Raw genomic sequence first — 26,226 nt, forward strand, 5'->3', positions numbered from 1 at the left:
CCTTCTGAGACCTCGGGCATTTTCTAGATATTGCCTCCCTGAATTGAGGTAGATTAACTGAGGTTCCAAGCTTCTCAAACTGCAGGAAAGGGAAAATATGAAATAAGGTCCAATCTTCCAGTTAGTCTCTGGGTTAAGATGGGCTTTTATAAAGCCTTTCAAGTATGTCAGCCCACATCAGAGATTACACGTCAGGAGATTTTGCCTTCACCTTGTGGAGTCACATCTGCCTTCCTCTTAAGCTGGTGTATCTCCTGATGTGGTGTCAGGTGTTTATTAAGAATTCTGGGCTTTTTTTTTTCAGACCCAGAAGAATAAAAATGGGGATAATGTTGAATGAGGTCCTCCCGTGATTCTGCAGTACGCTAACTCTGAGAACCAGTGCTGTATCATTTAGAAATTGCCGTCCGTTCCTAGTAACTGAGACTGCAAGTAAAGAAGTCACTTATTTCTCTCATTGATAAAATAAGTTCAGAGACAGGCAATCCAAAGCTGTTATGGTGTTCCGTGGTATAAAAAAAGAACTTCATGGTACAAAATGGCTGCCGGAGCTGTAGCCATTGTTGTTACATTCCAGACAGGAAGCCATAAGAAAGGGGAATAAGCCAAAAAGGCTTTTGCCAACTGCTTGGCCTCCTTTGAAAGAACTCTCCTAGGAGTCACATGCTATGTGTCATTGGCCAGAATTTATTTGCGTGCCCATTCATAGTTACTAGGGAGTTGCAAAAATATTATTCTAAGTTGGGCATATTGATGCTTTAAGTAAAATTTTGGCATTCTTATTAAGGAAGAAAAGGAAAAAGAATATGGGTAGACAGCCATCTCTGCCATACTCCCTTATACCATCATTCCATGGGGTTGTGGAAAGACAGTTTAATTGGGGGTACATCATTTTTTAACTACTGCCTGTTCATTTTGGACCATATTTTGGTTATCTTATGAAGAACACAAAAGGAAAATGTGTTCATCATATATGTGGTCAGTCATACATACTGGGCATCTACTATATCTAGGTTTTTTTCTGTTCCTTTCCATCCATCTGCCACTGTCTTTTTCCCTTGATAAAGAAGGCCAAGAATCCACAAAAAAAAAAAAAAAAAGGGAGAGGATGAGGAAGCCAAGTCCAAAAATGACTTTTCCACTTTTTAGCTGTGTGATGCTCGGTCTAGTGAATACAATGTACCAACCTCCAGGGTGTGGGGAGGGTGCATGAGATATTGTATACAACAACACTTTGCCCATCAGAGTCACTAAATACATAAATATATTCACCGATCCTTTCCTTCATTGAGATGGTAAAGGACAGTTGAATCTGAGATCAACCAAGAATATCTCACTTCTTTGTTGGGTTCCCATTCTTAAAAAAAAAAAAAAAAAAAAATGGATGCTTTTGATATGGAAAATGACCTGCCCCAAAATAGGAGCGCTTTGCCCTTAGAATTTCTCATCCTTGCCAGAGCTGGTGGTATCCCCCTTCTTAAACATATATGTATGTGGGTATAGCAAGAGACGCCTGCAAAATTAGGTGATACTGAACAGAGCAAGTTCCTTCCCATCTTCTGAGCCTCCTGGATGTCCTGGAGAGCAGAGGAATATTAACATTTACCTGGCAGCCTCATGGGGTTGGCTGTTGAGGGAAAACAGTTGCATGACTCTAAAACTCTCAAAATATTCTCCCAGGCCCACCAGCAGGGGCATCCCATAAGGAAGGGTTATATACAAATGGAAACCATAGGGCCCCACCCCAGTCCTGCCGAATTAGAAATGTGTGTTTTAATAAGTCTTCCAGGTGGTTCTGATGCCAGCTAAAATTTGAGAACCACTGCTCTAAATTAAGCACTTTGCACGCTTTGTCTTTCTTTAATTAGCACACTTTTCTTTCCAACGGGGAGTCATTTGACTCCCTGCCTTCCGTCTCTGCCCAGGCAGAAATGCTGCGAAATGTGCAGTTGCTTCTAACAAACCCAGTCTTTCAAACTGGGTGAGGCCTTGCTTTGTAGATTTTATTTGCACACTGACTAAAGCTCTTACCATCCATCTTGACAGACACTGAAATTATTGCCAAACCTCACTGCTGGGAGTGACACCTTAAACAAAGGCCTTCCGCAATTTCTTTGTCACGGGCCAGCTGATTGTGTTCAAAATGCTTTTATTTGGGGGAAGTGTACCTCATACACCTCAACCCAGGGCAGTAGCACAGGGCACCCCTACCTGAGCGATGAGTAAATGGAACAAAGTTTCTAGCACATTCCATAGTCCTGCTTTCGGAGAGTGATGCTCCAGATACACAGGAGGAAAACGTTATCACCATACCAGGTAATAGCTTGGAAATGGTCATCCTTGGCAAAATTCTATTGGACTTGATTATTTACTCGTGAAAATTAACTAGGGAAACATGGTTGGATGAAAATGAGCAGTCTGCAGTATTTTCAGGGGTGGCACCAGATTTAATTTTTGTACTGCCAGAAAGTATACTAAATATTTCCCCCTTACCGTTGGTTTGCTTAGCGTTTGTTTTGGGCTACACGGTAGTTTTATTTTGGAGGATGCCAGGGGAATCTCCAATGCAGCAGTTCTGTGTTCAGCCAGAGACAGAGTGGGAATTGAAGAGAGGAGTTTCTCCATCATTCCCGTCCCTTTGCTCGAGGAAGAGCTTGGAAAGGCCAGCCCTTGAACACCAGGAGGGGACACACCAGCCAAGCAGCGGCAGGACCCCTGGAAGGGGTTGAAGGACCAACTCATTCCCCTTCCTCAGAGCAAGCCAGAGTGCCTACCGTGTGACACGGGGATGCTTTGGAAGGTTGTTGATTTACCAATGAACTCATTAGCTGTCTTGGTTTTAATAATGGTGCATTTCACGAGGTAAGTTTTTAAGTCGTCCACCAAATGGTTGACTGCCTTCTGAGAAACTATTGTTCGTGCATCCTGGATTCATGGAGTTACTGAATGCTGGTGGAAAGGATACATTTTCAGCAATGGTGATCAGTGGGCTTGAAACCTAAACGACAACACAAGATGCCCAGCCAGGGAAGATGGAGCTATGTTCTTAAGAGTAGTCACTGCCTCTGTTGACTTTGGAATTCTAAGTCTTTAGGGTGGACGTCAGCACGTCAAGGTATTTATTTAGCTAACTGTCTCTGAAGCTCTCCAGTCATGGCCACCTCTGCTTCTGCCCAGCCCTGTCGTGTTGGGACTCCTGTATCTCCAGTCTTAAAACAGGGTGGAAATGGGGCGCCTGGGTGGCGCAGTCGGTTAAGCGTCCGACTTCAGCCAGGTCACGATCTCGCGGTCTGTGAGTTCGAGCCCCGCGTCAGGCTCTGGGCTGATGGCTCGGAGCCTGGAGCCTGTTTCTGATTCTGTGTCTCCCTCTCTCTCTGCCCCTCCCCCGTTCATGCTCTGTCTCTCTCTGTCCCAAAAATAAATAAAAAAAACGTTGAAAAAATAAATTAAAAAAAAAAAAAACAAAAACAGGGTGGAACTTCTCCATTCCAGTCTGCAGGTGTAGACCTGGCACAAGATGGGGTAAGCAGGGTCCTTCTCTGGCGATTTCGAAATTGAGCAAAGTGAGTCATTCTAGGATGGATCTGAAGTGAGGTTGTGTAAATTCGGGTGCTATGGGAAACCTTAAACTTTGAGAAGCCAACAGGCAGAAGGGAAGAAGACTAGGGCAGAGATCAGAGGACACTGGGCATAGAGAGATGAGAATCCCTCACCAGACACCTTCCAGGTACAGGTTCCATTTCCTCATGAGGCCCTCCTACACCACTGGGTTTCTCGAGACAACAGCACATCATTACAGTAATTTGCACTTTTTTTTTCCCTCTGAAATCAGACCAGCTTAAATATCCTCCTTCTCTCTTGTAGCCTTCTTTCTTAGACTAAGATGGGTGGGGGCCTCGGGGTGTGGTCTCGCTCTGCAAGCTGACAGCGTTGCTGTATCTCTCAAAATGGAAAAGAGAGGCCAGGAAAATCCGGATTGTTCCCTTTGGAGCATGCGGGCTGGATAATAGACTCACCACTGTGCATTCATGTTATTTATTGTTTTGAGGGCCAGGTACCCAGCCTTCGCCTCATTTAATTGCCGTGGTCCTATGATGAGGATTCTTAGAGGTTATGGAGCTCACTCAGGAGCACGGAGATGAAAAGTGACAGAGCCATGCGTGGGGGTTCTGGTCTACCTGGCCAAGCTGCAGAAGAGGCAGAGGAGGTCCCAACCGGGGTCAGCCCTGGACAGTATCAGCAAAGGCTTGGCTCAAGGTGTCGCAGTCACAGGGGCTCTCAGGGATACCTGTGCTCTGGGCAGTGAAGAGGCGTATCTGAGAAAGGAGAGGCTCCATCAAGCTCAAATTGGACTGTTATCAAGCGTCTGCAGTGATTTGTTTCTTATTAGCATCTGTCCTAAGGTTCTGTCACTAGGGTAGGAGTTGTGAAAATGTCGGAGGGATACTGAGGCAAGGCTTTGCTCCAAGCAGTCTCTCGGCGTGGGACGTAAGGGCCATTCCCCAAGACACAGTGCTCTGTTTCCTGCCTGCACTTACCTGCTATAGTGTGTGGTGCCCGGATTCCTCTGAGCGCAAAATGGCGTGCCAGTCTCTGATGGGCCCGTGGCCAGCTTCTAATCCCAAACTAACTCGTGATCTGGGCTTTCATTTCTTCTCCGAGAGAATGCTGATAACCTGTGGGCTGCTTTCAAAACCCAGAGCCCTTCCTTCTCATCCAGGACGTGGCTTCCCGCCAAGTCCCTCTGGCGAGGCGTTGCAGGGCCCTGTCTTGAGAAACCACCTAGTCTGTGACGAGCAGTCTATATGGTTGACTTTGAGGTTTGCTGAAGACTGTGGTAGCCACACATGATGGTGAATGGTTACAACCATTTTTTATGAAAATAAGGGTGGCTTTCACATTTTGGTGAGACCTTGTCCCTGCAAAGCCTTATTTCCACCCACCCCTCACGCTTTAACAGTTATGGTTTAGTTTCTGGAGATCAAAGTAGACAGAGATTTTTAACTCTTTGCCCCAGCATTCCCAAAACAAATGTTCACGTCCAGGGCTCCCTGAACTCAAAGGAATTAGACCAAGTTTGTGAAGTGGAACAAATATGATGAATTCAGAGCCACAAGTCTTCTGTCTTCTCTGTCTTGTTGAATGAATACCTTGTTTTGCAAGAGCTGGTTGTGATGCTAAGAGATAGTTGAAAAGAATTTTCCATGATGTCATCTGAGCTTGTGAGGTTTTTTTTGTTTTGTTTTTGGCTTCTCCTATATAATAACATACCTTCCGTTTTGGCCAATTTTTTCTTACCCTAGCTTTGCATACAGCTGGATAGTAGAATGTCTGTTTTGTTTTCCCCAGGCAAATCTAGATGCTTTCTCAAGTCTTTGTTAGAGATGAATGAGCCTCAAAAAGTGCAAGAATATGTCCTAACAGTTTTAAAGAGGAGCATTCTAGGATGTGCAAAAATACTCATGTTAATGACAATTTTTAATTACATACTCAGTATCCCAGATTTAGTGACTCTGTTTTCCAACAGATGTGAGCTGCTACCTGCCCTTACAAAGAGCTCAAAACCTAGAGGGCTTTTCATGTAGGTGGAGGCTGAGGGACCCAGCAGCTCACCCAGTGCCAGAGTCTGGCTCTGGCTCCAGTGTGAGGCAGGCACTGACACATCCCTTTGGCTAGGGAGGCACGGAGCATGCCGGAGACTCACAGGGAAAATGGTAAAGTTGCTCTCTCTCTCTCTCTCTCTCTCGGGGGGGGGGGCGGGGGGGGGGGAGCCTGACGACAAAGCCCTACCAGCCTATTTGCCGAATTCTCTTCTTCTAGAAAGCGTGATGGCTTTGTTTTCCCCCCTGCAAGAGAGGGAAAACCCCAGGAGGGGTGATTTGCCCCACTGCCTCTTCAAGGATGAGTCCGTCTGCTTGCAGTGAGAAACGCATATGCCGTTGAGCCTCGGAAGGGTGGAGAGAAGGGGGAGTAGAAGAGTAGATGGTGCCCCGCTGCCGGAATGACCCTCCCAGGGAGTGGGAATGGGCAGGTGGTTTGAGTAGTGGGCATGTCAGGTGATCCCTGTGCTCTCTATCCCTCAGGTTCACCAGTACTATAGCTGTCTCCCAGAAGAGAAGGTTCCTTATGTCAACAGTCCTGGAGAGAAACTTCGGATCAAGCAGCTATTACACCAGCTGCCGCCACATGACAATGAGGTAAGGGGCTAGTGGGGCCTTAGGAAGACTGTGTGCGGGAGCTTCTGTGAACTGTCACCTTCTTCATAATCAGAATGCTGTGATCCGTGAGCTCTCCAAAGAAAAACTCCGGTGCATTCGTTTTAGGCTTTAGCTTCCTTAATTAGGGCCAAGAGAAACTGCCCGACACTTTCTGGAGAGAATTCTCAAAAGGCAGATCTCATTATGGACTGGACTTGCCTCTCTGCCTGGTGCTGCTAGCTAGTTTGGGGTAACCAGGGAGCCTTAAAAGTTAAAAGCTCAAGTCCAGGTTTTCAGTGAAGAAGAATGAGCTAGTTGCCAGAGTCCCTTAGCTGATTGCAGTTCCCTGGGCCAGTTCAAGCCCTGCAAAAACCCTGTGATTCTCTGGAATTTTCAGCATTGTTTCATGTTAAACGAGTGTGCAAGTTTTCCACATTATGCTGCCTTAGAAGTCACATGTCCAGATCTGCAGCTCTCGAACGTCTGTGTTTTTGTCGTTTAAAGGCCATCTTGCCAGGTCACCGTTTATACACGTGGAAGAATGGCTTGCAGGCCGTTGGTTTTTTTTTTTTCTGGACCTAGGCAATAGGCACTGTAAGCAGGCATTTCTTATCTCCGAAGTCAGATGGCCCATAAAGGGAAATACGTGAATGCCTCTTTAAAAGATCATCCTGCTTGAGGGGTTTAGGTTTATAAACTAGAAATTAATTTTTAAGTATCTGGTTTTTAAAAACAGTCCTCCTCTAGAATGGACTTGTCCACCTAACTCTGATTGCATGCGAAACAAAAACATAAATTTAAATTGAAAGGAGAAATAACCCCTTAAGAGAGCTGGGTGGACCCCAGCTTTCTACCGACGGCTCCCACCCACAAGCCGGATCTCCAGGGAAAGGAGTAGGTACTATTTTATTATTTATATTGCCATATTCAGATCAAATGGGATAATTCAGATGCCTGAAAAATAAATTTGAGTAAGTGAAGCGAAAGCTTAAAAAATTGAAGCACGTCCCTAGAAAGAGAGCCAGTTTCCTGCTGCTCATTTGGACTTCATAAAACAAATACAAACAGTGTTTCCTCTTTTAAAGCTGAGAGCAAGCACTGTAACCCGATGCCCAGCTAACTAATTTGGAAGTGAAAATGCGGGTTTTTACAAGCAGGAGAGGGTGTGCCTTTCTTTAAAAGCACATCCATAAAATGTCAGCTGTATCACCATATATTCTGGGCTGTTCGGGTCACGGCAGTGTCCTCAGGGACATCCACATGAGGACTTTTTTTTTTTTTTAAACTCTTTTTTACTTGATAGAGCAAGGTTCTCTGTTCTCTGCTGTTAATGATTTATTCCATTTACAGTTAACTGTGGTTTCATGAAAAGAGGCCATTCAAATTCCTTCTTCCTGTTGGTGAGATTTCCTTACTCATGAGCCCGTGGGCAGATTTCGCCCATTTGACATGGCCCTTTGGAGGACAAAGAGTGATTCTCAAATCAATGTTTGATCATTCTGTCATATGCCCCGATGAAACAGTTGAGATACATACAGAGGCACTGGTTTTCCAATTGGGATGCGACTGTCCTGGTTCAGAAGTTTCCCTCTAACCCTTGTATCACATACCATCTGAGCATCTCACCTACCTTTCTTGATGTTCACATTTCTCAAAAGTCAGACAGGGAGGCGGGATTAGATCCATGTTGCCCAAAGTGTGGCAGACACACAACTTTAGGTGACACACAGACATGGCAGTGAACGAAAAGTGAACCATGTAAGGAGAGAATCCCTCCCACTTAAAGTGTGCTCCACTCCTCGTGATCGAGCGGTTGCATAAGCACTGGGGAATTTCATTCTGGACTATCCGTTTCCTCACACCTCTCCAACTCGTGCCAGTCCTTACTTGTGAGTAACCAAGTAACCACTTGTAACGTGGTTACACGTTAAGAATCTCTGCTTTAGGGTCTCCCACAAGCAGAAGTGGCTAGAATCCAGCAACACGGTTTCATTCTTACACTGTTAAGTTTTATGGTTACCATCTGATTTTGGTAGGTGATACGGACTTGCGACTTATAGTCATAATATACTGTCATTTTTTAAATGTATTCAAGTTTTTAAAAAGTGAGTCCGTTTTAAAAACAGCATTAAGTAAATAATAGTTCAGGACTACGGCAGAATTCCCGTTGTGTGAGTTCGTAAGGGGAGAGCCTGGGGAGTGCTGGATTTGAGTGTCTCCGAGTGTCCCTTGCCTACTTCTCCGAGTTTTTGTATTTAATGAGAAGGAAAATATCTTATGCAAGTTGATGTATTAGCGATAGCCCAGTGGGCAACCCTTTTCCCTCCTGTACACGGATAAACATGCAGGGACTTCCATGAAGCAGCAACCATACCTCTGGTCCAACTCCTTGGCCTCAAGGCTTTGGTTGTCCATTTGGGCAAAATAAGATGGGAGAACAGAAGTTGAGAGCTGCTCTGGCTTGCTCTCAAGCAATGGACACCATGGAGCCGTCCATTGGTGTCAAGGATCACTCACGTGGGCATGTGGAGGTGAACATATCTGGACCCTGCCATCCATTTGAAGAGCCACCTCATTTTTAAAGAAGGAAAACATCCCCGATTTTGACCAGCACCAGAGCTATCCCGCATGATGTGAACCTTAGTGTGGCTTAGAGCAGGGCGGTAGGGATGAGGAACAGTTCCAGAACCTTTAGCCTGCTTATGACGTGGGCTCCAGAGTTTGGCGCCTCTCGTAAGCTGTGTTGGCTGTCCGCCATCTTAGGTAGAGACTCCCTTTAAACAGCCCCGAGCCTGCTGGTGCAGACCAGAGCAGTACAACGGAATGGGAGCGTGTTTACCGAAGAAAACTCCGGGGCATGGGCCTCAGAAATCCCATGGAGCAAGGGCGACATCCACTCTGCCGCTCTCTGTGTCTGTTCAGGTTCGATATTGCAACTCCCTGGATGAGGAAGAGAAGAGGGAGCTAAAGCTCTTCAGCAACCAGAGGAAACGGGAAAACTTGGGCCGAGGGAATGTCAGACCCTTCCCAGTCACGATGACAGGAGCTATTTGTGAGCAGGTGAGCCTGGATTCCAGGGAGGGAGGAGGGATTGCTCTGACCTCCTTGCACGTGTTTGTTTGTTTGTTCAACAGTTCTTCTATTGAGTGCCTACTGTGTGTCATGCGCAGGTCTAGCTCTCAGGGATATAGCAGCAAACAAAAGACTTGAGAGCTTGATTTTGCCTTTGTGTGGGGTTTGGTTCTAGGGGAAGAAGTCAAACAATAAAATAAAGAAGATAGAAAAAACACAGCGGGAAAGGAGGCTCCAAACACTGCGAGTCTGAGGAGGTTGCAATTTTCAAAAAAGTGGCTGCTCAAGGCGCCTCTTAGAAGGCGGTTTCTGAGCAGAGGTTCCCAGGAACTGCGGGAGGGGGTACTGAAGGTCTCAGTGGGTGGAGGGAACAGGCATCTCACAGGCTTTGAGGCATTTCTTTTTTTCCTTTTTTTTTTTTTAACGTTTATTTATTTTTGAGACAGAGAGAGACAGAGCATGAACAGGGGAGGGGCAGAGAGAGAGGGAGACCTAGAATTGGAAGCAGGCTCCAGGCTCTGAGCCATCAGCCCAGAGCCCGATGCGGGGCTTGAACTCACAGACCGCGAGATCGTGACCTGCCTGAGCTGAAGTGAGACGCTTAACCGACGGAGCCACCCAGGCGCCCCTTTTTTTTTTTTTTTTTTTAATGTTTATGTATTTTGAGAGAGAGAGAGACAACACGAGTGGGGGAGGGGCAGAGAGAAAGAGGGAGACCGAGAATCCCAAGCAGGCTTCATGCCATCAGCACAGAGCCCAACACAGGGCTTAAGCTCACGAAACTGCGAGATCATGACCTGAGCCGAAACCAAGAGTCGCTAAACGCTCAAACAACTGAGCCACCAGGTGCCCCTTGGCAGAATCATTTCTGTTGTGCTCAAGGAACAGCAGAGTTGGCCATTGTGGCATGGCAGAGGGAGCAAAGGGAGAGAAGTAGCAGATGAAGTGAGTTCATGGAGGGCCAGTGGTATAAGCCATTGGAAGGAGATGGGGAGTCATTTGAAGGATTTAAGCAAAGGAAAGACATAATGGATTTCTATTTTATTTTTTTAATTTATTTTTAATGTTTATTTTATTTTTGAGGGAGAGAGAGCGTGAGCAGGGGAGAGCAGAGAGAAAGGGAGACACAGAATCCGAAGCAGGCTCCAGGCTCTGAGCTGTCAGCCCAGAGCCCGACACAGGGGTCGAACTCATGAACCGTGAGATCATGACCTGAGCTGAAGTCGGACGCTTAACCGACGGAGCCACCCAGACACCCCATGGATTTCTATTTTAAAATGAGCCCTTTAGAAAAAGGAATTTGGACCATGGGTTCATCCCAGGACCGTTTAAAGGGGGTGGTGAATGGTCATCTCCTTGGGTTTGAGGGTTCTTCAGCAACATGCATGCAGTCCCCCTGAATGCTCCCTGGGACCTCACTGAGTTGAAGAGTCTGGGTTCGTGTGTTCTCTTCATCTCCTGTAGCGTGCTCAGGGCATGGTGGTGGAGGGTTTTAAAGAAAGAAAGGTGGACGTGCAGCCCACCTGTGTTCTCCCTGCCCCTCCTCTCTGCCATAGAGCCTTCTGGTGCTGATCATCACTTTCGGCACTGCTCTTTGGCTCTGGTGCTCTTTGAAAAGCCTCCTCTACCTCCTCAAGCTCTTAAGGAAACCTTTCAGGTGCTGAAGATACATAAGCTGGATCAGTGAAGAGAAAGCAAGACACTGCCTGAAGGGAGTGAGTGCCGTTTGACTGCCCTTTTTAGATTTTGGAGGGGTGGTGTGAGAAGGTTCACGTGGGTGAAATACAGGAGCTCCTTAATAGGGGAGCCACAGGACCAGAGACTTGGCAATGGAGTCTTCCCCCTTGATATGGGGGTGGTCACTGGTTAAGATGTGAGATTCAGGGGCACCTGAGTGGCTGAGTCAGTTAAGAGTCCAACTTTGGCTTAGGTCATGTGCCCATGGTTTGTGAGTTCAAGCCCTGCTTTGGGCTCTCTCTGCTGTCAGCACAGAGTCTGCTTTAGATCCTCTCTCCCCCTTTCTCTCTGCCTGTCCCCACCTCACTCTCTCTCTCTCTCTCTCTCAAAATAAATAAATAAAACTTAAAAAAAAAATAAGATGTGCGATTCAGTGTCCTCAGATCCAGAATTTTGCTGCTCTGAGATCAGCCTGCTGGAACCAGCCCAGCTGGGCTCTTCTAAGGAGAAAGAAAAGGTTGGACATTTCATGGGCAGGTGTCAAAAGTAGTATAAGATAGTGACAAGGGCATGGAGGCAGAAGGACAAGATTGACTCATGTTCTTGCCAGATGACCCTGACCATGTTGTTTTTCCTCCATTTGTCATCTGCAAACTGTAGATGACAAATGCCTACGTGGTGGAATTAAGGTGATGATTACGTGAGATTCCGTATTGTTAAAGCAGTTAAAGCCATTACACTGAGGTGTCTCTAATACCTTTGCAGCCTACCTAAGCAAACCAAAGCCTAAGCCAAAGACATTGCCTTAGTATTGAGAAGATGACCCTTAAAACCAACCAATCATCAATAGGTAACTAGGCTTTCTCAAATAAAGCAACCACTTAAGCTACAGCCAATCAAATAATTTCCTTGCTTTGCATCCCTGTCTTCTCTGGAGAACCTCCCTCCTAGTCCCAGGTAGGCGGAGCCCTCTTAGCCACTTTAAGTTTGATTAAGGCACCCAATTTCAATCATATGTGCTCAAATATACTCTTAAAAATTTTAATGTGCTTCCATTTATCTTTTATCACTATGCTTATCCCAGGTCTACCAATGTTAGAAAAGCACGGACAGTACCTTTTGTAACAAAACGTCTTCCTTTGGTCTAGTCACTTCCACCAATGAGCTCCCAGAAACTGTTCCACGAGACCTTTACTTCATTTTCTGTGAAACGTTTCACCCTATATGATGGCCAGGGCCACAGTGTGGGAAAGGTTTAGAGGCAGCTTTTCTATTCTTTAGACATGGTGACTGGAGCTCAGCCACTCATGTGGGGCCATCCAACTAGACCCTCAGGTGTGAACCTCATGGCCATCGCCATCATCAGCAGAGAACCTCTCCCTGGACCTACCTCCTCACACTTGACTCCCGCTTCAAAGCCCCGAACTCAGCCATCACGTGTGGGTTGTCAGGGTTGTTGCCTCGTTCCTTTCCGCGTAAGGGAAGGAACTTTGGGACATGAGTAAGAAGATAGGGGAAGGGGAGACAAGAAGCCCTTTCCATAGTCTGGCCTTAGAAGTGGTGCCTTGTCGGGGCGCCTGGGTGGCTCAGTCGGTTAAGCGTCCAATTTCGGCTCAAGTCATAATCTCACAGTCTTTGAGTTCGAGGCCTGCGTCAGGCTCTGTGCGGATAGCTCAGAGCCTGGAGCCCGCTTCAGATTCTGTGTCTCCCTCTTTCTCTGCCCCTCCCCTGCTCATGCTCTGTCTCTCTCTGTCTCAAAAATAAATAAAAACATTAAAAAAAATTTTTTTTTAAATAATAAAAAAAAAAAAGTGGTGCCTTGTCAGTCAAGACTAAGTCAAAAAGAAGTTAGAGAAAACAGGCTAAAAGCCTGCCTCAAAGGCCTTTGGAGAAATAGTTAAAGGGGGGCATGCTTTTATGAACTCACCCCCTCTCCCATGTTACAGCCCCCCTCTTCAGCCCCCTACCCCCTGCCGCCTGTTCCTGCTGGTGTTAAACTCCCCTGTGCCTCCACATAGAGTTTGGAGCATCTCAAAGATAAGGACACCTTCACCACATGTCACTTGGCCTCCTGCTTGTAGAGCTCCTGTGTGGTCGTTATGCTAAAAGAGTTCGTCCTCCTTTCCCACCTTGTGACTCCTTATTTTCTCAGTCACTTCATCTTCGCCTTCCTTGCAGGGAAGGAGAGCAGGGAGTGGAGGGGAGGGAGAGCAAAGACCGCCCTGCCACATATGTGACACAAGGAGCACAGTCACCGGGTTGAAAACCAGTGCACGGTGACCCGCTCTAGGTGGTGGTGGTGGTCTCTTACCGTTATGTGCAGCCCTGAGAGACAGGGCTGGTGTTTGTGCTGACGTGTCTGATTGCCTCACAGTGCGGAGGCCAGATTAACGGCGGGGACATCGCCGTGTTTGCATCGCGCGCCGGCCACGGGGTTTGCTGGCACCCGCCGTGCTTCATATGCACCGTCTGCAACGAGCTGCTGGTGGATTTGATCTACTTTTACCAGGATGGGAAGATCTACTGTGGCAGGCACCACGCCGAGTGCCTGAAGCCGCGCTGCGCAGCCTGCGATGAGGTCAGAGCACGCCGCATGGGGGCTCAAGCCCTGCCTGTCGCCCCTCAGTTGTGCCTTAGGCAACATCCCACCCCCAACGCCCCGCCCCGCACAGAAGAAAACCCTAGACCCCTCCACCTTCTTCTATTAACCTTGCAAGAAGCAAGCCCCACCCCCATCCCTGGTTGCTAGCGTGCCTGAAAGTGGCCATCCCCTGGGCATCCAGGTAGGAAAGCAGCTTCTGTAGCTGAGGGGAGTCACTGCTACTGGGTCAGTTCTGAACTGTTAAAGAAAGGCATTGTGCAGCGTTAGATTTCAGTAATGGTGTGGCCCTGACGTTCCGATTCCTAAAGCTTCAGTGGGACCAACTGGTTTGAGAAGGGAGACATTTGGTGGCACTATTTCGCTTTCCCATGATTGAGCAGAGCTCCGATGAGGATTCAGGAGGCGGAGGCATATTTCCTGTGGAGAGTTCTGCCCCACGCTCTTGGAGGTACTTGAATGTGCTACCCCAGGTCACAAAGCACCCTGGAGTACAAAGCCCGTGCCTGGTGTTTTCTCCCACCGGGAGCACATGGCAGTATGATCTGTAAGCTGCAAGAATAGGAGATGTGCTTTGGCTTCAGAAGTTTGGAGCTTCTATTGCCTATATTCCTGTCAAAAGTTTTTCTTTCTCTTTCTTTCTTTTTTTTAAGTTTGGAGGAGAAAGGAGAATGTTCTAAACCTGACCGCTTTTATGGAATAATTTGGGGAACGTTCTGGGATGGAGGTTTCCTCCTACACAGAACGGATTTTTGGTTCTGACCTTGCAGACAGCAATGTGGGCCTCTGGAAGCAGCCCTGCCCTTCTTCAGCCCTAGTCCACTACTACTACGTGCCTAGGGGAGGTTCCCTTCTCCTGGAGGAAGTGGAGGAGCCTTAACTAATTTGGATTCTAATGCTAATGATGGTGATGTTCTAAAGAGGCCCTCTAGAGAGGTATTTGGGAAACCCAGTTCAGTTCCACCTCTCTAATTCCAGGCTGCCGCTTTGCCTCAGTTTCTTCTCCTTCTGGAGATTTGTGCTCCTGACACTTGCTGTTATCTAATGGCCAAGGAATACGATGATTTAAGTGTTTTGCAATTTTTCTTTATTGAGATGTCATTCACACATCATAGGGTTCATTCACCCTTTGTAGGTGTCCAATTTGGTGGGTTTTAGTATATTCACAGAGTTGTACACCTGTCACTGCTGTCTAATCCTAGGTCATTTTCATCACCCAAAAAGAAACTTTGTATCTATTAGCGGTCACGCCCGCCCTTCCCCCAGCCCTGGCATCTGCTGGTCTATTCTCTGTCTCTGTGCATTTATATATTCTGGACATTCCACATAAGTGGATCTTTTGTGTCTGGCTTCTTTCGTTTAGAGCGATGTTTTCAGGGTTAATCCACGTTGTAGCATGTAATGGTGCTTTATTCCTTCCCAGGGCTGAATAATAGTCATGTGTATACGTCCCATTTTGTTGAGCCCTTTGTCCATTGATGGACATTTAAGTTCTTTCCACTTTTTGACTATTATGATCAGTAGTGTATGAACATACATATGCAGGTGTTTGTGTGCACGTATCTTTTCAGTTTTCTTGAACATATACCCAGGAGCGGAATTGCTGGGTCATACCGTAATTCTGTGTTTAACTTTTTGAGGCAGTCCAGACTCTCGTCCAGAGAAGCTATGCTGTTTTACATTCCCACCGTCAGTGAATGGTGTTGCACTTTCCCTACATCTTTCTCGACACTTACTTTTTCATTGTTTTCATTTTAGTGTGTACGAAGTAATACCACGTTGTGATTTGGATATGTATATCCCTAACGGGTGATAACGTTGAGCATCTTTTCATATGTTTATCCGTTGTTTTTGTATCTTCTTTTTTTGAAATGTCTATTCAAATCCTCTGCCTGTTTTTTAATTGGGTGGCTTTTCTTTTTATTGTGGAGCTGTTTATATATTCTGGATACTAGTTCCTTATCAGATACATGATTTGCAACTATTTTCTCCCATTCTCTGGTTATATTTTCACTTTTTTGAGGATGTCCTTTGAAGCACAGAAGTTGTTAATTCTGATGAAGTCCAATATATCTGTTTTTTGTTGCTTACACTCTCAGTGTCACAGCTAAGAAACCTGGGTCCAAGGTCATGAATATTTACACTTGTGTTTTCTTTTAAGCACTTTATCGTATTTGGCTCATTAAGTCTCTGATCCCTTTTGAATTAATTTTTGTATACAGCTCAGATTCATTCTTTTGCATGTGGCTATCCAACTGGCCCAGCCACGTTTGAAAAGACTATTCTTTCCCCGTTGAATGTCCTTGGCGTCTTTGTTGATAATCACTTGGCCATAAATGTTTGGCTTTATTTCTGGACTTTTATTTCTCTTCTATTGATCTGTATGTCTATTTTTATACCAGCACCACACTGTCTTGATTACTGTGGTTTGTAGTAAGCTTTGAAATCTGTGCTTTGAAATTTCAAAAATTCCGTATTGGAGGTCAAAACACAAGTGCTTCTGAGGACAAGGCAGGTGTTGTCCGTGAAGGTGACACATTTTAAGACAACAGTGAGTGGTGAAAAATAGGACTGAGCTGGAGAACTCACCACTCACCTGGAAATAGGAATCCCTCTTCTTAAATGCTATGTTTTCAACAGAGAAACCAGGATTTCAGGCATTAATGTGACATTTCCTGTTTTTAAAAAAGATTGTGTATCCGCCAAATAAAACATATATGTGTTATCTGGAGTGCCCATGAGCTATCAGTTTCTGGTCTTGCTTCATATTCTTCAGGGTAGAACATGATTTCTCGTATTAAATGTGGTTAAGTTCATACCTGGCCAGACCAGAAACTGTGTTTCATGGTGCTGTAGGCTCATCCCAACTGATAAAGATCTAGAATATGCATATACGTCCAGGTTTTTTATTGAGCGATTTGTGGGAAGGACCTGCTTTCCCATGCTTCTCGTTTGGGGCCCCCACAGCTGTTGTCCTTTAAAGTGCCTTCTTGTAGCTGGGTCTTAACCACTGATCATTTGGCTTCCCCATCTCTAGATCATCTTTGCAGACGAATGCACAGAAGCCGAGGGGCGGCACTGGCACATGAAACACTTTTGCTGCTTCGAGTGCGAGACAGTGCTTGGCGGCCAGCGCTACATCATGAAGGAGGGAAGGCCCTACTGTTGCCACTGCTTCGAGTCCCTGTACGCGGAATATTGCGACACCTGTGCTCAACACATAGGTGAGGCGGCCCCGGGTGCTCAGCTTGGTCCTCCTGCCCCTGGATCTCCTCGGTGTCTGGTATAGTTACAGTCCCTGTGGCCGACTCACACTGGCTTCACTGAAAAGGGGAATCTCTTGGCTCCGTTACTAGAGAGGCCAAAGAGCGTGCTCGCTTCAGATAGGGGTGGCTCAGGGCTCAGACAAAGTCTGGGGTTTTGGGTCCTTTGTGTCTCAGCTCAGCTGGCCTTCTCTTGGCAGCGGTGAAAAAGCAAGCTGTCTTCGCATGCTGGCCAAGAGGACTCCCCACTTCTACATGGTCTCAGCGCTTGCATTCTCGAAAGGACTGGGGCCGTGTATGTTTTCGCATCTGAATCAGTTCCTCCAGATAGGAACCTTACCATCCCCGGTTGGGTCATGTGTTCCACCCTGGAAACAAGAGCACAGGTGTTTCAGTTGGTCTGCCTGAGTCATAGGCCCAGCCCCGAGATGGGGTTATGTGAGGTACAGCCCCACTACCGAGGGGAGGGGGAGTGGTCCCGGAAAGAAAACAAGAGGGAAAAGATAAAACAGATGTCTTCCACAGCCTCCTTGGAAAAACTTGAGGATCCATGGAGGGAGGACCCAAAATAGTCCTCTTGTAGAAAGGGACAGTCAAGAAAACCAAATGGTTTCTGGCAAGCACGTCTTCAAAAAAAAAAAAAAAAAAAATCAGCAAGAGCTGACCCAGCCAAATACAAAGAAAGCAAGAGAACCTGAAAGAGCTGATAAGCTCTAAACTCTCCCAACTAAGCAGCAGATCTGAGATGATGGAAATCATTTTCTCTTCGCAAATAACCAGTTTGTTCAACTCTGGAGCACTCTTCCAGATCACGCTGCATCTGTGGCTTGTTCGTTCAACTTGCCTGTTCTGGCACCTTGAGAATGAGCCACCCTTTAAAAAGAAAAATGAAAGAGTTGGCAGTGGGTGAGTGTCTGTAAGACTAGCAGCCTGCTCTTCCTGTGGCTTGTGCAGTTACCAGAAATCTGCTCAGAACCTGCCAGCTCCTTACCTATAGTGAGCAGACGTGGAGATAATCGGTCTGGGCGCCCCTTTTGCCCCACTTAGAAGATTATATCAGAAACAGAAAGAGTTTGACTTTGTCTCTGTGCTTCATCTCAAGTGGCATTTTTAAATGAAAAATTAGCGACTAGTTGGGAGAGCTCTGTGAGCTGATAAAAATCACAGCTTTGTGGACAAGGCACCTACTGTGTGCTCAGCGGTCCTTTGTTGTTGGGCAGTCCGTCCCACGGACTCAGCCCTGCCTCCATGAGGCCTTTCTGAGCTGGAGTCCCCAACGGGCTCAGGGTTCAACCTTGCTATGCAGCCATATCATCCGGCACTCTTCCCTTCCCGGGGCCTGGCGACGTGCAAACCCACCATCCCCCAACCCCTCAAGGCCTCACCGCCTCAAGGCCTGGTGCTTCAACCAAGAACCCAGTAACTGTCACTTCTCGCGAGATCAAAACAGGGAAACGGACTTGCCTTTATGCTGAGAGTTAGGAAATGGGGAGTTTGATTTGGACAGGTGGCTGGCCATGTGAGGACGGACAGGGTGGGGTGCGTCAGAGGAAAATGGTGCAGCTTTTGAACCCAGCATTTGTCGCTATGGATTCTGGGTCTGCCAGTCGGCACTTGCTCAGAGGAGGGGTGCTGAGTGTACAGATAAACAGCTTACCTGCAGCCATGATACCCCCCCCCCTCACTAGTGTTGCTGTGTCTTCTGTCCCTTTCCTTTGAAGTTCAAAAGCTTCTCCAGAAACTGCCCCTTAGGATTTTTGCTCAGCAACTTGGAAGAGAGAAAATCTGTCTGTACCCCCCACAGAAGGGCCCTCTGTCCTCTTCTCTTTCTCTCTCCTAGCTATCTGAGATGTTGATTGGCATTCCCTTCTCCTTCTCTCTTAAACCCATAAAAAGGCATCAGTGTTTTACCAGAAAAGGGGACCTCTGAGGCCCATAGTATTCTCACTGCTGCAGTTAAAATGCTGTCCCTGATTTTTTTTTTTTTGAAATCTACTTTTCTGTAAAACCTAATTTTCCTGCAACAGCAGAGGGGTGTGCTCTGTATATCATGCAGACCACCGTCTCCTGGTGCTTTGCTCTGACCATATTACACAAATATTCCATATTTATACAGCCGCTCCGAGTGGACCCTGCATCAGGCAGCTGTTGCTAGGGCAACAGTACTTTTGCCTGCGCACAGCAGAGTAAACAGTCCTACAAACAGACCGAGGCTGTAGCAGGCAGTAGACACACACACCATCTGAGAAGGGCTTATGGGGGCTTAGAGGGGGGAATTAAAGAGGAGCGCTTAGATGTGGAAGAGCAGAGCCCTCTTCCAGATGTTTAGAGTTCAGGACCAGTTCAGAGGACCCTCTGACATCAGGGATGTTTATCAGGGACCACGTTGTGCTGCCTGCTGGGCCGCTTTGTAACCCACCTCCCGTCTGCTGCCCCCACCCCAGCCCAGCCTTTCTGCAAGGCCCCGTCCCCAGAAGGGGCCCCTGCTGCCCACATCTGAGCACGCTTGCTTGCAGAAGCACGGAGAGGCAGCTGGTGGAGGACAGATCCGGGAACTGGGCTTCCTGTGTGCCTGTGACAGGGAGTGGGCAAGTCTGCGGCCGCTTGGGATGCAGGGCGGCCGGGATGCCAGCACAGCCTCCGGAGGGGAGGGCAAGGCAGACTGAGCCAGCCGTGGCGTTCTTTCGTGGACTGCGTCCGGGCAGCGGCCCCCAGAGCGGGGAGGGCGAAGGGCAGTAAGACCACATAAAAAGAGGAGAAGAGCCAGAGGAGCTAGCAGACGCGGGTGTGAGCGCTCTCTGCATATTAACTCATAGCAGCCGGGCGAGGTCAGAGGTTTTAACTGCAGCGGGGACTGAGGCCACTCGCTCAGGGTCACACAGCTCAGAGCCAGCCGGGAACTCAGCAGATGGGCTTCGGCATCTTTCCAGCCAGCTGGAATGGGGTGCGAACCTTCCTTCCTCTGACTCCTGAAGCCTCCCTCTGAACTGCTCCAGAGTTCTGCCTCCCTGTACTGCCCGCCCTGCTTCCTCCCAGGAGCCTGGGGAGAAAATGTGGCTGAGCCCAGCAGCTCTGGGTCCTGTCTCTAGCCCCGCCCACCACTTCTCCTGCCTGGGAAGGCCAGGTTGATTCCCACAGTGGCCCTTTGGCCTTAGAGCCGACTTTGTGGCTGCTCCTGTCCCTCTAAAACTCCCTTCTTAGTCTCTAGGGCCAGACTCCCAAATAAACAGAGACCCCTTAGTTTGGGGCAGAGCTCATAGGAGAGGAATTGCCTTGTGCCTCTCTCTCTCTCCCTGGGCTCCAGGGATATAAAGGTAGGTGGGAGAGAGCATGGGAGGCTGGGACAGCTGCTTTGCCTTTTGCCCTTTGTTCTTGCCTTTCTCTTCTTCTGGGTAGAGTCTGTTCTCTGGTTTCTTGTTTACCACCTCTCTAGACAAGTCTCCCAAAGTTATTCCTGGGAAGTCCAGGTTCAGGACTATCAGCCGAATTAGTACTACTATGTTTCTGGGAAGATTTTTATAATCAGAAAGCAGGAGGCTTGCAAAGGCCCCTTCCATCCCACGGTAACTGCATACTCCACAGGCTCACCCCCCAGGACGGGGGACCCCAACGTGTCCAGACTTCCATTCTGCCAGCTTAGCAGCTGCTGTCAAAAGAGAGCCTCCATACATCACTGTCTTAGCAACAGTCCCAGGTGACTCTTGCATTGCACTAGTGCAAGTCATGTGCCCACCTCTGCCGCAGTCTCTGGGGTAGGAGATACAGTTCTTTACTGGCCATTGCTAGGTCCAGGAGTGGCTTTAGCCCTGCCCAAAGCTCATGGCCCAAGGGTGGTGAGAAGATGGTGTCCCACAGGGGGATGAAGCCCTAGAACCAGCAAGGGGCAGAAGAGATGCTGAGAAGGAAGAACTCTTGGGGCTCTGGAGGTTCCTGTAGGGCAGGTGTAACAGGATTATGCAAACCAGGGACGGCCCTGGCATGGGGAGGAAATGTGTTTCTTCCTTCCCTGATGATATTAAGGAAAGGGTGTGCATGCTTATGGAGGATATCTTTGACGAACCACACCCAAGCGTTTCCTTGCCAAGTGTTGAAATCTACTTTTTCTTTTCCACTGAACTGTTACAGCGATCTCTTCATCTGAATGGCCTATGCTGGTATGGGGTTCAGTTCATCCATTCAATGTATAAAGAGCCCTTCTGGTACATCAGGCTGTGTTCCTGGACCTGCCACAGAAAATTAATGAACCTCTTCTCCTAGAACTTCGTTTGGGAGGGGTGGGGAGAGAATTAACAAACAGATGTACATGTGGAGTGCTTCGATGTCTAGCACAGTTCGTGCTGTGAAGAAAAATCCAGCAGGTCCGGGTAAAGAGCGGTGGAGAGGATGCTCTCAGGTGTACAGGAGGACGTCTCCAAGGAGTTGGCGTTTGAGCAGACCCCCGAGTAGAGTGAAAGAGAAAGTATCAATGTCATGGTTAGGAGCAAGGCTTGTGGATACAGATCTCACCTGTGATTCCTAGTTGTATTAAGTTAGGCAAGTTATTTACCCTTCCCGTATCTCTGCGTCCTCGTCTGGAAAATGGAAATGATTCTAGAAACCTACCTCATTACAGTGGAGGGGTCAAAGGAGTTTACATACACGCAAAGCATTGAAAGCGTGTGTTAGTGTCATTAAGTGCTATTTTGTCTGGAGAATGTATCCCAGGTGGAAGGATTCATGCACACGTCCCTTGGATCTAGTTTTTCTCTGCTCGGAGCAAATGAGTTCAGAGGCAGCTGATTGGTGGAACCAGGGGGTTCTCCTAATAGGACATGAATACCGTTCGTGTGAGGTCCTGATTATGGATCTGCTGATAGTTTATTCTGTTGTGTTTGGATCCCTGAGCCAAACCAGGATGCTGTGTGTTTCACACGGTGATACAGGGCTCTGAGCAGCTTGTCAGCCTCTCTCCCATGTCTCCTCTATCCCCAGGGATCGACCAAGGTCAGATGACCTACGATGGCCAACACTGGCATGCCACCGAGACCTGTTTCTGCTGTGCCCACTGCAAGAAATCCCTCCTGGGGCGGCCGTTCCTCCCAAAGCAGGGCCAGATATTCTGCTCACGGGCCTGCAGCGCCGGGGAGGACCCCAATGGCTCTGACTCATCCGATTCGGCCTTCCAGAACGCCAGGGCCAAGGAGTCCCGGCGCAGTGCCAAAATCGGCAAGAACAAGGGCAAGACGGAGGAGCCCATGCTGAACCAGCACAGCCAGCTGCAGGTGGGCTCCAACCGGCTGTCGGCCGACGTGGACCCCCTGTCACTGCAGATGGAACTGCTCAGCCTGTCCAGCCAGACGCCCAGCCTCAGCCGGGACCCCATTTGGAGGAGCCGGGACGAGCCCTACCATTACGGGAACAAGATGGAGCAGAACCAGTCCCAGAGTCCTCTGCAGCTTCTCAGCCAGTGCAACCTCAGAACTTCCTACAGTCCGGGAGGGCAGGGGGCTGGGGTCCAGCCCGACATGTGGGGCAAGCACTTCAGCAACCCCAAGAGGAGCTCATCACTGGCCATGAAGGGGCACGGCGGCAGCTTCATGAAGGAATGCCGTGAGGACTATTACCCGGGAAGGCTGAGATCCCAGGAGAGCTACAGCGATATGTCCAGTCAGAGCTTTAGTGAAACCCGAGGCAGCATCCCAGTCCCCAAATACGAAGAGGAGGAGGAGGAAGAAGAAGGGGGCATCTCTACTCAGCAGTGTCGGACCCGCCATCCAATCAGTTCCCTGAAATATACCGAGGACATGACGCCCACAGAGCAGACCCCTCCTGGCTCCATGGAATCACTGGCCCTGTCGAATGCAACAGGTAGGTCCTCTTCACCTGGCAAACAGAGCAGAGGTAGTCTCTGGGTGACCTGATACTGGTCTTCAGGACTTTCATGTTGTGCCTGCCACGTGCCCTCCTCCAACAGGTTGTCGAGGAAGGGGGACCCCAGTTTCAGATGGCTTCTGTCTTTGAACGCATTCCCTATAAGCAGAGCCTGAGACAGGGGTGCAGATGCCTGTGGCATGTTCAGGGCGTGCTCCCAGGGAAGGGGAGGCACAGTGAGGGCCCAGGGCGGGAGGAGGGGCCAGGCGAAGACTCCAGCTCTGGGCTGGAATCTGACTTCAGCCTGATCCCACGGGGGCTCTGGAGGCTGAGTTGCCTCATACGTTTGCTTCCCTCTTGCGACAAAGTGGCTGTCATCCCACACCACCATGTCCTTCGGTCACTGGCTTTGGGCTGCTGGAGGACAGCCTGGGGATGAGGTTGTGGAGGATGTGGGCATGGGACACGGCAGGTGCTATTGGCCAAAGACAACATTCGGAAGCAGAGGCAGCTGTGAGCTGGGGGTGGTACTCACAAAGCTGGGTAATGCTTGAGACACCGGAGCATCCACAACAGCTTCCAAGGCTTTTCTGAACCCCAGTATCTCATTAGGGAGCTCATTTTAATGTGTGGATAAAGGCAAAAGAAATATGGATAGACAGCAGAGGGCAGGCAGGCTGAAAAGGACAGAAGAGGGGGAGAGCGTGAGAGAGATTAAATTCGATGCCTGCTTTCTCCAGCCAAATTGTCCAGCTAGTTTGCGTGCATGTGAAGACTGATGGAGATGTTCTCTAAGATGGCACTACTCAAAGCGTAGTCTGAGGAAGGAAGCTAGCCACAGTCCGCCGCGAGATACGTACTGAAAATGACAACGTTTAGAAACTCTTAGAACAATTGGACATTGCCACAACATCCACATGCATGCTCAGTGGGCTTGTCTTATCGGTGCAGGTACAGACCAGTCGGTGTTGTGGAAGCCATGAGTGGGTTGTATGTCACATGTGCTGTGTGTTAGTCTTGCTCAGAAGGACCACATGTCTGTCTGCAATGGACTGAAAATAAAAAACGGGTCCTTCACCATGGATAACTGAGAAGTCCTTTTCTGAGACGCACTAAGTGTGTCTGCCCCTCATGGGCAGAACACCCAAGGAGGGAGACACATGTCTACCCTTCCATCAGAGACCCCATCGTCAAATGGTTCTTGGTGGAGCTTGTGATAAACATGTGCACGTCAACCCTATCTGGCGATGACAGCCAGCGCTCAGCTCCAGCTGGCGGTGGCCATGTGCAAAGATATTTATTTCTTCAACTAGTGGTTCTATAGCTCTTACCATGTGCCACACTTTGTTCTGAGCACTTTATATTAGCTTACTTAATTCAACCCTCACAGCCTCCTGAGGTGGATATACTATTAAGATTATCATTTCAGGGGTGCCTGGGTGGCTCAGTCGGTTGGGCCACTGACTTCGGCTCAGGTCATGATCTCACCGTTTGTGAGTTCGAGCCCCGTGTCGGGCTCTGTGCTGACAGCTCAGAGCCTGGAGCCTGCTTCAGATTCTGTGTCTCCCCCTCCCTCTACCCTTCCCCTGCTCACGCTCTGTGTCTCTCTGTCTCTCAATGATAAATAAATGTTTAAAAAAAATGTTTTTAAACAAAAAGATTATCATTTCAGAGTTGAAACTGAAGCACAGAGAAGTTGAACCATTTGCCCAAAGTCACCCAGCTTTTAAAAAGTCAAGTGGGGGCTTGAACCTATGCCTATGACCCCAGAGCAATGTTCCTAATCGTACCAAAGTGCCAACCATTCCACTTTCTCCAGACAAGTTAAAAATGTGGATTTTTTTAAATGTGGAACCTATTTAAACTCTGCGAGACAAGCAAAACATCTCTCTAACTCATAGGATGTCTATGCAGTGTGTTTTTAAGCCCTTATCCCTCTCAAATGCTCTCACATTTGTGCTCTCATTTGTCCTAGAGGACAAATAGCAGGTATTTTGTTTCAGATGAAACAAAAATGAGGCCTTAGTGACTAAGCACCTTGCCCGATGTCATAGAAGTGAGCAGTTAGTGCAGAGTGATGACTGTCTGGCTTCCAGCCCAGTTTGTGCTATTCTCGAAAACTTCATATGCTATAATTATTTAAGAGGCCAGGAGATAAATATGCAATTCAGCCTCTGAAGCTAGACCACTTGCATTGAAATCTACATTGGCTGCTTGTTTCAGACATGGAACCCAAGGCCTCCCCCCAGGCCCACTGGAGGCGGGACCCAGGAACCTGCTTTTCAACCAGCCGCCCCTCCCCCCACCCCGCCCCCGCTGAAGCTGAAGCTGATGCAACCAGTGTCTGAGAACAGTTGTTCTTGGGTTTGTCTCTTGTGACTTTATTGTCCTCATGCTGTGACTTAGGAGAAAGTCAGGAGATCTGGGTGTTGGGGACATTGGAAAGGCTGATTGTGTTTGAAGAACATACTGTGTCTGATCCTAGAGAAGAGACACGGAATTTATCCCCATGATTTTCTCTGGGCCCTTGGGCAGAGCCCCTCATGCCCCACTGTTTGTGAGATTTTGGTGAAGCATCCCTGAACCATGTCTGATACAGCAAAAACAGTTCCACCGATCAGCACTGTCCAATGGAGGCCATAGCCACATGAGACTGTTGAAACTTCAAGTAATGAAAATTAAATGAAATTGAAATTTCAGGCCATCGGCTGCACTAGCCACATGTTAAGTGTTCAACAACAGTTTAAGCAGCAGAATTTGAAATTGCATTTGATTTTGGTAGCCACACGGAGCTCACAGCCACTCTGTTGGACAGCACAGATGGCAGACGTGAGCTTGTAGGATGGGCACACTTTTAAGCCCATCGTTTGTCTCTTTGGAAATTCTCACATGAGCCCCCGTGTTCAGACTGACCGCTGACGTTTTGGGGTTACAAGTTCACATCCAGCGTTCCTCTCGTGGGAGCTGTGTGAACAAATTGCTTACATTGTCTAAGGCTCCTTACCTCATCCAGGGAATTTGGTAAATAACAGTACTTCCTTCATTGTGTTTTTGGGTGAATTACGTGATCATGCGTTTAAACTTGTTAATGTAGTCTGTGACACGTAAGACCTTCTGTAATGGCTACCTGATACTTTTTGTTACTATTTCATTCTTCTCCCAAACTTACTGGTGCACAGTTTTGGTCTCTAAGAGTGTTTTGGTTACTGACATCTCCCAGCTCCCACCAGCTGTGCGGGTTTGCATTTTCAGGTTTGAGAACGTTCCTGTGGGATCCTCTTTTTTTAAACCAGCATGTGGAGAGCCTGGGAAGTTGGGAACTGAAGAAATGCATTTTGTGCCCCTGTGTTTCCATAGATCTGTCAGACACAGCAGCGTGGAAGAAAGATTGCAGCTAATATTCGAAACACTGCTTCCTCCTTGGTCACTGGGGCAAAGCTTAAATAGCCTTCCAGATCAAGTGTTGCACACACGTACACACACATTCACACACACACACCCCAAAGCCATGATATTTACTAGACTTGGAAAAGTCGGTCATTTTGTTGCCAACGCCCACTGTTGCGTT

The 26,226-nt window shown here is 48.0% G+C and overlaps 1 protein-coding gene across 5 annotated transcripts in view; it reads left to right on the forward strand.

The window, feature by feature from the left end:
- Positions 1-26,226, forward strand: part of PRICKLE2 (prickle planar cell polarity protein 2) — a 323,432-nt gene that overhangs the window by 261,527 nt on the left and 35,679 nt on the right. For 4 of the 5 annotated variants that reach the window (XM_027039169.2, XM_027039167.2, XM_027039168.2 and 1 more), the window contains 5 exons: positions 6,084-6,197; positions 9,120-9,257; positions 13,321-13,524; positions 16,583-16,769; positions 21,780-22,655. In XM_027039169.2, the coding sequence (XP_026894970.2) occupies positions 6,084-6,197; positions 9,120-9,257; positions 13,321-13,524; positions 16,583-16,769; positions 21,780-22,655 (1,519 nt within the window). Of the gene's footprint in view, positions 1-3,475; positions 5,715-6,083; positions 6,198-9,119; positions 9,258-13,320; positions 13,525-16,582; positions 16,770-21,779; positions 22,656-26,226 lie in introns of those variants that run through there. The other variant, XM_053219115.1, reaches the window with a different exon arrangement.

The sequence above is a fragment of the Acinonyx jubatus genome, chromosome A2, assembly GCF_027475565.1.
Source record: "Acinonyx jubatus isolate Ajub_Pintada_27869175 chromosome A2, VMU_Ajub_asm_v1.0, whole genome shotgun sequence".
NCBI classification, from domain to species: domain Eukaryota; kingdom Metazoa; phylum Chordata; class Mammalia; order Carnivora; family Felidae; genus Acinonyx; species Acinonyx jubatus.